General features: G+C 40.9%; 1 protein-coding gene across 2 annotated transcripts in view; it reads right to left on the bottom strand.

The window, feature by feature from the left end:
• Positions 1–3,662: 3,662 nt before the first annotated feature.
• LOC139561316 (nck-associated protein 5-like) overlaps positions 3,663–14,098 on the bottom strand; it is a 120,726-nt gene continuing 110,290 nt past the window's right edge. For both annotated transcript variants that reach the window (XM_071378333.1, XM_071378341.1), the window contains one exon: positions 3,663–11,797. In XM_071378333.1, coding sequence (XP_071234434.1) covers positions 11,552–11,797 — 246 coding nt within the window. In that variant the 3' untranslated portion in view covers positions 3,663–11,551. The remainder of the gene's footprint in view (positions 11,798–14,098) is intronic.

Raw genomic sequence — 14,098 nt, 5'->3', positions numbered from 1 at the left:
AAGTTGAACTTGGACAATTTTGTGATGAGAACCTCATGGTTAAGAGTATCAAAAGCCTTCCTTAGGTTCAGAAACACAGCCCCAACAATGCCCCCTTTGTCCATCTTGGACTTCAAGATGGAAAAAAGAAAGCAGTTGGCCATTTCTGTGGAGTGTTTTGCTCTGAAGCCAAACTTCATGGAGTGTAATGTGAAGGGGCTGTTGTTGAGGTGGGGAATCAGTTGCTCTGCTACACACTTTTCAACAACCTTCGACACCATGTAGTATACTAATGGGCCTGTAGTTACTCACGTCAGCAGGGTCACCAGATTTAATGATGGCCGTTATTATGGCCAGCACAGTCACCGGATCTCACAGTCACCGGATCTCAACCCTATTGAGCTGTTGTGGGAGCAGCTTGACCGTATGGTACGTAAGAAGTGCCAATCCAACTTGTGGGAGGTGCTTCAGGAAGCATGGGGTGAAATCTCTTCAGAATACCTCCACAAATTGACAACTAGAATGCCAAAGGTCTGCAAGGCTGTAATTGCAGCAAATTGAGGATTATTTGACAAAAGCAAAGTTTGAAGGACACAATTATTCTTTCAATAAAAAATCCTTATTTATAACCTTGTCAACATCTTGACTATATTTCCTATTCATTTTGAAACTCATTTCATGTATGTTTTCATGGAAAACAAGGACATTTCTAGGTGACCCCAAACTTTTGAACAGTAGTGTATATATATATATATAATTTATAGGTCCAAAATCCAAAAATGGATGTAGCAACTACAGATTAAGTCTATCAAAAGTGTGCGAGTTTGAGCATGTGTCCATTAGACCTATGGATCTTTTTTTTTTATCAGCATGAATTAGATTGAGCAATAAAAGCCCCACTTTATTCCATAGGCTTGGATCCACACTATGCACATTTTTCACTGGCTATCCACTGGTTCCAAAAACAATGATTGATAGGCAGCTTTATTCAACCATAATTGGGTTCAAATACACATTTATCCGTAAGGTGCAAATAGCAAAATGAGAGAGCAGCAGTGTGATTCACATCAATGCGCTATGTAGATATCCATAATAAGTGATATCCGTATTTACGTAGACTACACCACTGCTGTCATCCTTACCTCCAAGCGTTTATTCAAGTTGGATAATCTTTTGGATGCCGACAGCAGTCGCACCATTGGAAGACAGCTTAGACTGTAGCCTACAAAAGCCTATTCCTGCTCTTTTCCCACCAAACAAATTTGGTGTATTATCAAGGCACAAGGCGAGACCCAAATGCAGACACAGGAGGCAGATGGTTGGAGTCTTACAATATTTATTAATCCAAAGGGGTGGCAAGAGAATGGTCGTGGACAGGCAAAAAGGTCAAAACCAGATCAGAGTCCAGGAGGTACAGAGTGGCAGACAGGCTCGTGGTCAAGGCAGGCAGAATGGTCAGGCAGGTGGGTACAAAGTCCAGAAACAGGCAAGGGTCAAAACCGAGAGGATTAGAAAAAGGAGAATGCAAAAAAGCAGGCGAACGGGGAAACCGCTGGTTGACTTGGAAACATACAAGACGAATTGGCACAGAGAGACCGGAAACACAGGGATAAATACACTGGGGAAAACAAGTGACACCTGGAAGGGGTGGAGACAATAACGAGGACAGGTGAAACTGATCAGGGTGTGACATGTATCTGTAATCTGATTACAATATTTTAGCTGGTAACGTAACGGTTTACAGTTACCGTTTTTTTGTAATCCGTTACTCCCCAACCCTGTCTGTGGCCAATGACTTTGAGCCTTGTTGGATTGTCACTTCTAATGTAACTTTATTGCAGCACCCCAAGGGGCTTGAATTTTTTAGCTCTACCCGTAGATTTTGCAATGATGTAGTGTCCCCATGAGTGACAGAACACTGAGCCAATCACAGCGTAACTAGAGAACATTACCAACCCCTATGCTCCATTTTTCCCGCTGGCTGCCCCACCACCACAGATAGCACTGAGCTAGGCTGAAACACCTGCCTTACTCAAGAAAGCAAAAATAAGACCATGTTTGTATGCGGCTTTATTAACTAAATTATACTTTTTTTGTACATTGTTTGCAAACTGATATGTAACACGTATTGATGCCAAAATAACAGGCACAACATTTGTATTTTATTTTAGCTAAACAGGTGGGGCTCAAAACAGGTGAGCTCTGCCCTGAATGACGGATCGCCACTGATAGCAACATGGAAGATCGTTGTGGAAATCTGTTGCAGTTCAAGTTAATTCCAAAATCCACAATGCAATGCTCTCGCTATGGGTTGGCTAGGTAGCTAGCTAGCAAACGTAGCCACACAATAATACCAAATACAATATCATCATGTGAAGTAGCTAGTTAGTAGTAAAATCGCCTAAATAAACTGCACAATCAATATAGGGGTCCACAATCCCACCATGTTCAACCTGCAGATCGATTTGCCCCACAGAGTGGGTCTAACATTCTCAACGGCAGATATACTTTTGAGGAGATGGGAATTGTTGCCCATGCTACGTCAATGGGCCGCGCGGTGCATTCTGGGCGATTCTGGGACAAGGAGTGAATGGGAGTCTATTGGGCTCTAGCTCAAAAACCCAACATTAGCACGAATTTTGTCAACAAGAAGTACAACATTACAAATATTTTCCGAGATGTGAGAATTAACTTGCTATCTGTAATATTGTATAGCCTTGGAATCGTGACAATCCAAACTTCATGTCCACATCCTGGACAACCCCAATCAGGGTTGCAAAGATACCGGTAATTTACCATAAGTAATTTTTATGAAATAATGCCATTATTTTCAATTAACTATGCAGACTATTGACTTTTTTCACAACTGCCACCAGTTTGGCACCAAAACATTTACAACAAAGATATGAACATAGTAAAATAATTAAGTGTGTAAAAAAAAAATATATATTTCATGCTGAAACCCTCATATTAAAAAATGATGGTATTCACTAAGTTGATGGTTTATATTTAGTTTAGTGTTTTACAGCTTTGGCGTTGTATTTTTGTGATCATCATCACAGGTGTCTCGCTGTTAGGAACGTTGGGCCAGTAACTGAAAGGTCGCTGGTTCGAATCCCCAAATTGTCTGTTAAATTATTAAAATGTCAAATGTAATAATTGGAAATACCCAAAAAGATCACTAGATGTCATCTGATAAAATAATTTTTGTTGTTGTTGAAAAAGACCAACATTTTGGTAGTTTACTGGTGAACTTCAAAGGATTCCAGTAATATACCTTCCTTTGCAACCTGGAACCTAGCTCTAACCACAATCCTAACCCTAGCTTCATGTCTACATCCCGGTTCAACTTGAACCCTTAACTACAACTCTAACCCTAGCGTCATGTTCACATCCAGGTTCAACCCTTACCCTAGCCTCAACCACAACCCTAACCTTAGCTTCATGGCCACAACCCGGTTCAACCCTAACTCTAGCCCCAACCACAACTTGGCATAACACTAACCCGATCCTTATGTTTAACCCTGACTCAACCCTAATCCAGAGTATTGCATATGCAGAGTATTGAAACAGCAAGAACGTTTTGTTTGTGTCAAAATAGCAGGCTCTGATGCTTTGTGGATATTATATACATAGCAGGGGAGCTTTTCAATCAATAGTCTTGAATGAATAAATGAAGAATGTCAAGCGAGCTCAGAGAGATTTTTATTTGTTGGGTTCTTGCATTTGTTTAGAGACATAAAATGAACATAATCATCATCATTGTGTTTTTACTGCCTTGATAAAACACATTACGGTTTATGGCTTCATTTGAGATCTGGTGGAAATTCTATGTACATAACACCTTGAAATACTATTTACAAATAAATGAGTAATAAAATGAGAATACCCCAGTCAACAGAACTGATGAAAATAACAACCTTTCACTCAATAGAATAAAATAAGAGTATAGTACAAAAATAACGGGTATCAGAATAAAAACAGCAATAACGTCAATGACTCAACAGAAACAAAAATTTCATTTCAGTATGATTTGACCTAAAAAATAAATAAGTACATAAATACAACAGATAGAGATAAATCGCGAGTCCATAAAGCAAACGTACTAAGTAAAGATTCCACTACATCGCCACACTAGTCAGCATTGGCATGGTTATTGTACATGGTGTTGCTAAGACTCCTGACCAGGGCATGACCCATGTTTTTGGGGGTTTGTCCGCAACGTAGAACATAGGATACTATGTTTTATGAGATGACTGTAAAGTGAACGGCCTTCATGTCAAACCCTTGTTTTAATTTTGACATAAACCAGACGGGCTTGAAAGGGTGGAATGGTAGCAGATATTCTGGAAGACTACCTCTTCCACTCAAATCTATCTGTTCTCACAGAGGACTGTGTATAAAGTAACAGTCAGATCTCCATTTTCATAGTATAACAGAGTAGTTCTTTTTTTTAACTCAGAAGGGGGAGAGGAGGGAGCTAAAGGAAAGGCAAGGTTCAAAGTGGGATTATGAATAATTTTCAACTAGAAAAAGGTCTAATTCATGTCAGTTTTGAAAGATCACTTGCTTCTGAAAGCTCAGAGTTTGGAAGCACAAGGATGTCTTATCCCTGAAGGAGTTTCTGGGGAGTTATGAAGTTGAAGTGGATGGCCCTATACTGAACAAAAATATAAAATGCAACAAGCAACAATTTCAAAGATTTTACTGAGTTACAGTTCAAATAAGGAAATCAGTAAATTGAAAATAATTAATTAGGCCCTAATCTATGGATTTCACATTACTGCGTAAACAGATATGCATCTGTTGGTCATCTTAAAAAAAAGGTAGGGCCGTGGATCAGAAAATCAGTCTGTCTCTGATGTGACCACCATTTGCCTCATGTAGCATGACACATCTCCTTCACAGAGAGTTTATCAGGCTGTTGATTGTAGCCTGTGGAATGTTGTCCCACTCCTCTTCATTGGGATGGCAGGTAGCCTAGTGGTTAGAACGTTGGACTAGTAACCGAAAGGTTGCAAGATCGAATCCCAGAGTTGACAAGGTACAAATATGCCATTCTGCCCCTGAACAAGGCAGTTAACCATGTCTGGTGAGTATGCAGGCAATGGAAGAACTGGGACACTTTCAGGAACTATGTACAGATCCTTGCGACATGGGGCTGTGCATTATCATCCTGAAACATGCGGTGACATTGGGCCTCAGGATCTCTGTGCATTTAAATTGCCATTGATAAAATGCAATTGTGTTTTTTGTCCGTAGCTTTGCCTGCCCATACCATAATCCCACCATGGGGCACTCTGTTGACATCAGCCAACCGCTCGCCCACGTGGTCTGCAGTTGTGAGTCCGGTTGGACGTACTGACAAATTCTCTAAAACAACATTGTGGATGCCTATGGTAGAGAAATTAACATTAAATTATCTGGCAACAGCTCTGGTGGACATTCCTGCAGTAAGCATGCCAATTGTACACTCCCTCAAAACTTGAGACATCTGTGGCATTGTGTTGTGTGACAAAACTGCACATTTTAGAGTGTATTTTTATTGCCCCCAGCACAAGGTGATGATCATGCTGTTTAATAATCTTCTTGATATGCCACAATTGTCAGGTGGATGGATTATCTTGGCAAAGGAGAAATGCTCACTAACAGGGATGTAAACATATTTGAGAGAAATATGCGTATGCGTTTGTGCGTATGGTAAATTTCGGGGATCTTTTAATACAGCTCATGAAAACAACACTTTACATGTTGCGTTTATATTTTTGTTCAGTGTACTTATGAGGACATAATCAAGTACATGGGCAGGAAGGGAGGGAGGAGTCCATGTCCTTCTTAGTGTCTCTTGGTGCTGTTCTGAAGTGGGCGTTGAAACAAGGGGTGTGTCCCAAATGGATCCCCATTCCCTATAGTGCACTTCTTTTGACTAAAGTAGCACACTATATTTAGGGAATAGGGTGCCATTTGAGATGCAGTAAAGTTCCCTAATCGGCTAGGATCTCCTATCAGTTTATATTCTGTTCGCAAAAAAAGAATGAAACAACTGTACCAAAAAAAGCGATAGGTGTTTAGCCACAGACAGGGTTGCCACAACCTGAAACTACACACAGTTGAACATAAAAAACATGTTTTTGGCAGCCAGAGGGAATTTAAAACACATTTACATACAGCACTTCTCCATTAGCATAACCTCAGATTCTAACAAATGCTAAATGTGTGTAGAAACACAATACTCTTCCTTCTGCAACAAACTGTAAGCCTACCTAAACACTTGAGTGTATCATGGTGTAGCATATCATGGTGTAGCATCTGCAGTACAGCACTAGTGATTGAATAGCACATATGTTGTCTTAATTGTACAACACTAAATTGATTGAATGTGTGTCTGTCTAGGCAAACATTGGCCCATATTGCAGAAGTAAGTAACTACTCTATGTCCAGTGGGGCTGGATCGTTAATATTTCACAAGGAAGGCCTACATCTTTTTGCTTTAGTGGAGCATTTTGTGGACCCAAAGTAGGGTTATCGTTTCTGCCAGAATAAAGATGGACCCTGTGCCAAACGAAATGTCAGAAGACTATAGCAGGGATTCAATCCAAGGTGAGTTATAGAGCTGCGGACTAAACAGTCGACAATGCACCTTTTAAAGGCATTTCCCCGACGTTCACAGAGATCGCATTCATGGTAAACACTGTACATGTCAGATAAAGCATGCATTATCTTTAAAAGTCTGTTACATTACGCTGCTCTTGAACACGCCTTGGATTGAATCCTGGCCCATGTATGCAAACTCAGTTTATAGTCAGTATAAAGGTGGGTTAGTCCTGTTACTTGTTTACTCTTTCAGCATGTCAAACTCTCATTTTGAGTATTAAATGGCAGCTTAGTTGAGAACTACATTTTGAATGGTGGCAGTCACAGGCTGCCTTTATAATGCTGTTATAATGGCATTATTCCTGACATAACTGTTTCACTACGTAAAACAGTCTGACAATGGATCAAACGCATGTAAAACATTTGACTCTTCGTTGAGATTCTTAGAATTTCATTGTCCATAACACATACACTACTAGGTAATATCTGGTCATAAGGCTAATATAATGGCTGTTGTCTTGATCCGCCACTATCTGTTACTTCAGATGTTAGGTCGATTTCTTTGTCAGTGTTACAGTAAGTTGTGATACAGTACAGTTTATGGCAGCTTCAGGGAAAGTGTGAACTTCAAGAGCTCATTTAAATGGTCAAAGCTATTGTGGAGACACTGCATTAAGTCTCACTCACGTACACTCATCCATCGATCCATACATACCCACACTTTTTTCTTTAACTTAACCCTTTACACTCATGGGAATTGGCCTAGATGGATAGGGCTAAATTGAAATGTTTCTTACAGAAGAAATATGAAATGCATAACCATGGTAGCAAGTGAAAGGGAACAGTTATGGAGATTATGGGGAAATTAGTTGACCAAAGGGGAGGACAACAGTTCATCTGACACAAGACTGGATCCAAACATTACACTTGATTATATGAGCTTTTTACATTTACTGTACTTTTAGCCGCATTCGTTGATAACGAAATCTGAAAATACTCTGGATACATTCAGTAACACGATAAGAATATTCCTGGAAATTGTGGGGTAGGTGCAACATGAGACAAAACAATGACAACGGTTTGAGTGAGTGGCTACACACCTCTCCAAAGTGTGCACAGTTCCTAAGTAATTTCAATAGACTTTAATTACTCAAATAAGAGTCTTCAACTATAAGGTGCTATTTGAGCTCTCCTAGCTGTGCCGTTCAGGGACTAAAGCAAGCACATTTGTAGTTGTTTAGGTTGGAACGCAACCCTGCATCCCCACCCTCACACAATTACTGTTGTTTTTAATGCAATCCAAAACCAGTTCATTATAAATTGCAGTCTGTGTCAGGTGGGCATCATTTGAAAGCTTGTTCTATTACCAACATGACTAGCTAAGTTATAAAATACAATATTACAGTGTTAGGGTTTTACAATAGAATTCAGGGAAACAGATCGTCATTTTGGTGCGCATAGAAAGGAGTCATGAGTGCGTGTGCCGCGACACGTTTTCTATACAATAGACAAAACATAGGCTTATTCTGTTCAGAACATCTTGTAACTGTACATCAAACATATTGATCATAAACATTAACACTGTATATGACATGAGTTTTATCCTATGGAAATGTGAAGTGCACATTTGGATTCATGGGTGTTTGGCTTTCTTGTATGACATCAAAGCTGTATTTATTATAATCCATCTTTCAAAATACATCGAGTCCTCTTAATTTACAGAATTTCCCTCACTCAGACAACAAAAATGTGCAAATGTTGCCCAATTAGCAGGAGGGATGGGGACAACTTCTTGTCGCGGGAGGTGCTCAAGTTCAGAATGGCTGTCAGTCAAAACCCATACAGCGCTGTCAAGCACAGAGCCGGAGCTCTGACGTTATGTCTAGCATATTACTTTACAGCCACTGCATTCCATTTTAGGCGTTTATCAGTGCCCAAATCTGCTATTTTCAACCCGTATACGTGTATGAGTGTAAAGGGTTAAAGTAACATGATATATAACATATGACAAAGCACAACAGTTTAAAAAAATTTTTACATTACAACTGAAACCATGGAAGTCTATGACATATTTATGATCGGTCACCACATTGCATCACATTTAATGGAGTGTAACATGTTTTTTTTCTGGCGTTAAAGTCAGCCCAGTTCTATGTGACCGAAACATGTCTACATCCAGGGCAGACAAGATAAACCCCTGATACCAGCCACTTCTTGGGAACCGATGATCCCAGTTACATGATTTAACAACGATTCTTCAGATCCAGGCCATAGCGAGCGTGTGGCTGTCTCGAACTAGGTGATGTTTTTTCCATGCATCTCGTTGGTGTGTGTTAGGCTTGGGCGGTATACCGTATACCAAGGTATTTGGAAATAGCCACGGGATGTTTTTCAACACAGTCAACACACTTCATTTCACCTGCTACATAATTATTCATTATGAAGCTTACTGGTAGTACCCAGACACGTGGTGTTTGTTTACAAGCACACAATGACCGGAGCCTTGTGAGTCACTCACTGTTGTGCAGCACGCGCCATCTAGTTAAAGTATGAAATTCCCAACTAAATGTTTGCCAGCTAGATATCTTTAACTATTAAGTTACCTTTCTAAAATGTGCTAAATTCTCTGCAGTAGGTAGTTAGCGATCTAGCTAAGTGGTTAGCTTCTTCCAAAATCAAGCTTTGCTTGCCAGTAACAGCAGAGAATCCAGTCCTGGATCAAGAGCCTTGCTGTCTAATATTTGTTTTGTGCATGCAGCAAACTGTGAGTAGCATTTACTTGTATAACTTTATGAGCTGGGATATCTGTCCTGAAAACAGTTTAAGTCAGAGACTGTATAAAATGTTCGCAATGTGCTCATTAGCATTTAGTTAGTATTCTCTATGGGACTTGACATGTACTTGTTAGCATTGCTAACCTTCGGATTAGGCTCAGTGGGGTTTGAAAATAGTGACCCTTCTGTCCAGTGGCAATATTACCAAATATCCCGGTATGGCACAAGGACGGCTTGAAGGTATTACAATCTGGATACCGCCCAACCTTACTGTGTGTGTGTACAGTTGAAGTCGGAAGTTTACATACACTGAAGTTGGAGTCATTAAAACTAGTTTTTCAACCACTCCACAAATTTCTTGTTAACAAACCATAGTTTTGGCAAGTGGGTTAGGACATCTACTTTGTGCATGACAAGTAATTTTTCCAACAATTGTTTACAGACTATCTATCACAATTCCAGTGGGTCAGAAGTTCACATACACTAATTTGACTGTGCCTTTAAACAGCTTGGAAAATTCCAGAAAATGATGTCATGGCTTTATAAGCTTCTGATAGGCTAATTGACATCATTTGAGTCAAATGGTGTACATGTGGATGTATTTCAAGGCCTACCTTCAAACTCAGTGCCTCTGCTTGACATCATGGGAAAATCAAAAGAAATCAGCCAAGACCTCAGAAAAAAAAATTGTAGACCTCATCAAGTCTGGTTCATCCTTGGGAGCAATTTCCAAACGCCTGAAGGTACCACAAGTTCATCTGTACAAACAATAGTACGCAAGTATAAACACCATGGGACCACGCAGCCGTCATACCGCATCGGAAGGAGACGCGTTCTGTCTCCTAGAGATGAACGCACTTTGGTGCAAAAAGTGCAAATCAATCCCAGAACAACAGCAAAGGACCTTGTGAAGATGCTGGAGGAAACAGGAAAAGGCCGCTCAGCAAGGAAGAAGCCACTCCTCCAAAACCGCCATAAAAAAAGCCAGACTACGGTTTGCAACTGCACATGGGGACAAAGATCGTACTTTTTGGAGAAATGTTCTCTGGTCTGATTAAACAAAAATTTAACTGTTTGGCCATAATGACCATCGTTATGTTTGGAGGAAAAAGGGGGAGGCTTTGCAAGCCGAAGAACACCATCCCAACCGTGAAGCACAGGGGTGGCAGTGGCAGCATCATGTTGTGGGGGTACTTTGCTGCAGGAGGGACTGGTGCACTTCACAAAATAGATCGGATCATGAGGAAGAAAAATTATGTGGATATATTGAAGCAACATCTCAAGACATCAGTCAGGAAGTTAAAGCTTGGTCGCAAATGGGTCTTCCAAATGGACAATGACCCCAAGCATACTTCCAAAGCTGTGGCAAAATGGCTTAAGGACAACAAAGTCAAGGTATTGGAGTGGCCATCACAACGCCCTGACCTCAATCCTATAGAAAATTTGTGGGCAGAACTGAAAAAGCGTGTGCGAGCAAGGAGGCCTACAAACCTGACTCAGTTACACCAGCTCTGTCAGGAGGAATGGGCCAAAATTCACCCAACTTATTGTGGGTAGGTTGTGGAAGGCTACCTGAAACATTTGACCCAAGTTAAACAATTTCAAGGCAATGCTACCAAATACTAATTGAGTGTATGTAAACTTCTGACCCACTGGGAATGTGATGAAAGAAACAAAATCTGAAATAAATCATTCTCTACTATTATTCTGACATTGCACATTCTTAAAATAAAGTGGTGATCCTAACTGACCTAAGATAGGGAATTTTTACGAGGATTAAATGTCAGGAATTGTGAAAAACTGAGTTTAAATGTATTTGGCTAAGGTGTATGTAAACTTCCGACCTCAACTGTATATGTGTATGTGTGTACATTTGAGTTGCGCTGGTCTGTCGTATGATGCTTGTTGCTTGGAGGACAACAGTGTCCAATTCTCAGCCTAGTTCCTCAAATTATGTATGTGAACATCAGTCAACCTGAGGGTGAGTTTTCCAGCGGTATTAACCAGATCTCAGTAACACAGAGAGGGTCAGCAGAAAGAGGTGTATGTGGAAGAGGGAGGAGGTAATTCAACTCGGACTGCCTCAGGGGCTGGTCCCACCACTACAAGAAGGGATGGGTGTGCCTCATAGCAGGGGTTTAAAGGGTATCGGTCGGTCCGTCTCTCTCTCTGCTCCCCTCTCTGTCCATGGGTCCTTGGGCCTGTCAGCCCTGGCTGCCACAGGAGGACAGGCTGTCGTAGAGGGAGTCACTGAGGGATTCGGGCGTCTCTCTCGGGGACATGATATCTTCTGGTCTCTCCTTCACCAGCTCCAGTCCTCCGTCCTTCCCCACCTCTGGGGCGCTGGGCGTCCTCCCCTTACCCCGTGGGCTGAGCCCCGTCTGGGGTGGCAGGGGGAGGCTGCCTGGGTCAGCAGCCAGGGGGCCCTGGGGGACACACTGTTTCAAACTCTTGGAGGAGAGGAAAGGTGGGCACATGAAGAAGGGCGAGGGTGGATGGGAAAAAAAGGGGAGGATATGGATGGTAGGGATAGACAGGGATCAAAAGGATGCTATAGTTAATTATAAAAAAATGTACATGAAATTTCCCAGGTTCAAGGGAAACATGCATTTATATCTGCCACTTCAATAAATGCTGTTGTCAGTAACCATGTTTCCAGCCAACCATTTTTATGGTAGTAAACTACCTGTTGGATAAAAAAAGACTCACAACAGGCCTAATGTCAGTACATTTCCTAAATGACATCAAAAAATATATATTTCACAGGAGTGGATAATTTCTTTGTTGGTGAAATAGATCATGCGACAAATGGCAGTGAACATACTTTTTTTTCATAGAATATTGTTGATATTGCAATTTTTGATACATTTGCAGTCACATTATCTCAACATGTACCCTCTACACTGTATCTGTGAGCACGTGCCAAGATGAGTGGGCACATTTGCCATTTTTCGCAGGTCTTTGATACAAAACCATTCAAATCGGTACATGAAAAGTTATATGACGAAGTGATTCTTATATGCACTAGCTACATCATTATGCACAGCTCTTTATTTGCAAAAAGACAGTTTGTTTGAAACACACTGTTGCTGAGAAAATGCACATATTTCTTTGTGCAAATGTTAGAATATTTTATTGCTGGAAAATCTTTCCAAAAATGGGATGGAAACCTAGCAAAACATACCCTGAATGGTGGGTTGGAGTTTGAATGGGCCATTGCACTCTTTCCCCCCCCATGAACTTTCTTGTAATTTCTTAAGAAAAGCAAAGGAGTCTCCGGAGGGAACTTGCTGTGCATTTCAGTCCAGGCTGCCATTAACACAGCCCATTCAAATGGAGAGAGTCAAAAACAAGTTAGTCAAAACTATTTTTGACTCGAGAGACATGATTGTGCCTCGTTCATTATGACTGAGACTTGTAAAAGTGTGTTTTAAACAATGTACATTTGTGATAGCTAGGCATAAAATAAGATTATTTCTTGATTCCTTTGAAACAGGGTCTAGTTGTGGCCGCAACCGGACTAGATTGTGAAACATTTGTGGCGGAATACTTGACTGCCGAGAGGGTGTTAAGCACAGTATCGTAATCAATTCATTGTATTAATTATTGCACCACGAGGTCGATTATCAGTTCTAAACATGCATGTTTCTTCTCTATACTGCCTGTGCGCACATATGATAGACAGTAGTTGGTCGGAGCATTCTGGAGCCGGTGAGCTGGAGGAGCATGTATCAGTCCTGCTGTAGGCAGGGGTGTAGGCACTGGGGAGCCAGGCCCACCTAATCAGATTGAGCAAAAAATATTGTGTGTGTGTGTATACACAGTACCAGTCAATAGTTTTGACACACCTACTTTCTTTATTTTTACTATTTTCTACAGTAGCAACCCTTTGCCTTGATGACAGCTTTGCACACTCTTGGCATTCTCTCAACCAGCTTCATGAGGTAGTCAACTGGAATACATTTCAATTAACAGGTGTGCCTTGTTAAAAGTTAATTTGTGGAATTTGCGGCCGCAACCGGACTAGATTGTGAAACATTTTTGGCGGGAATGCTTGACTGCCGAGAGGCTGACGGACCTTCATGTCTTAAAATAAAGATGGACTTGGTCTTTTACCAAATAGGGCCATCTTCTGTATATCACCTCTACCCTGTCACAACATAACTGATTGGCTCAAAGGCATTAAGGAAAGAAATTCCACAAATTAACTTTTAACCTCTTGAGAATACAGGGGGTGCTGTTTCAACTTTGACATTTTGCGTTCCCAAATTAAACTGCCTCGTACTCAATTCTTGCTCGTACAATATGCATATTATTATTACTATTGGATAGAAAACAATCTCTAGTTTCTAAAACCGTTTAAATTATGTCTGTGGGTGAACCAGAAGTCTTTCTGCAGCGAAAATCATGACAGGAACTGCGAAGGTCTGAAAACTAGGCTCTGATCTTGGATCAGTTTAAAGCTCTGTATGTGTCCTATGGGTCGAAATGAACTGCACCCGCCTTCCCCTGGATGTCAGTAACCAATGAGAAGTGGAATGGAGTCTCTACGTATTTCTCAGACTTTATAAAAGGCCATGGAGTGGAAGGTCCGTTCTTTTCGACGCTCGTCAAGACGCAAGAGAGGACATCAGAATGGCATGCTCAAAAGCTCTCGTTATCGGCCTAAGATATATCCGTCTGTGATTTAATTCGATATAGGTGTTAGAAACATCATAACGAAGTTATTTTAAACCGATTTATATCAGTTT

Source organism: Salvelinus alpinus, chromosome 2 (assembly GCF_045679555.1).
Source record: "Salvelinus alpinus chromosome 2, SLU_Salpinus.1, whole genome shotgun sequence".
NCBI lineage: Eukaryota > Metazoa > Chordata > Actinopteri > Salmoniformes > Salmonidae > Salvelinus > Salvelinus alpinus.
This window is presented reverse-complemented; position numbering and strand designations above follow the sequence as displayed.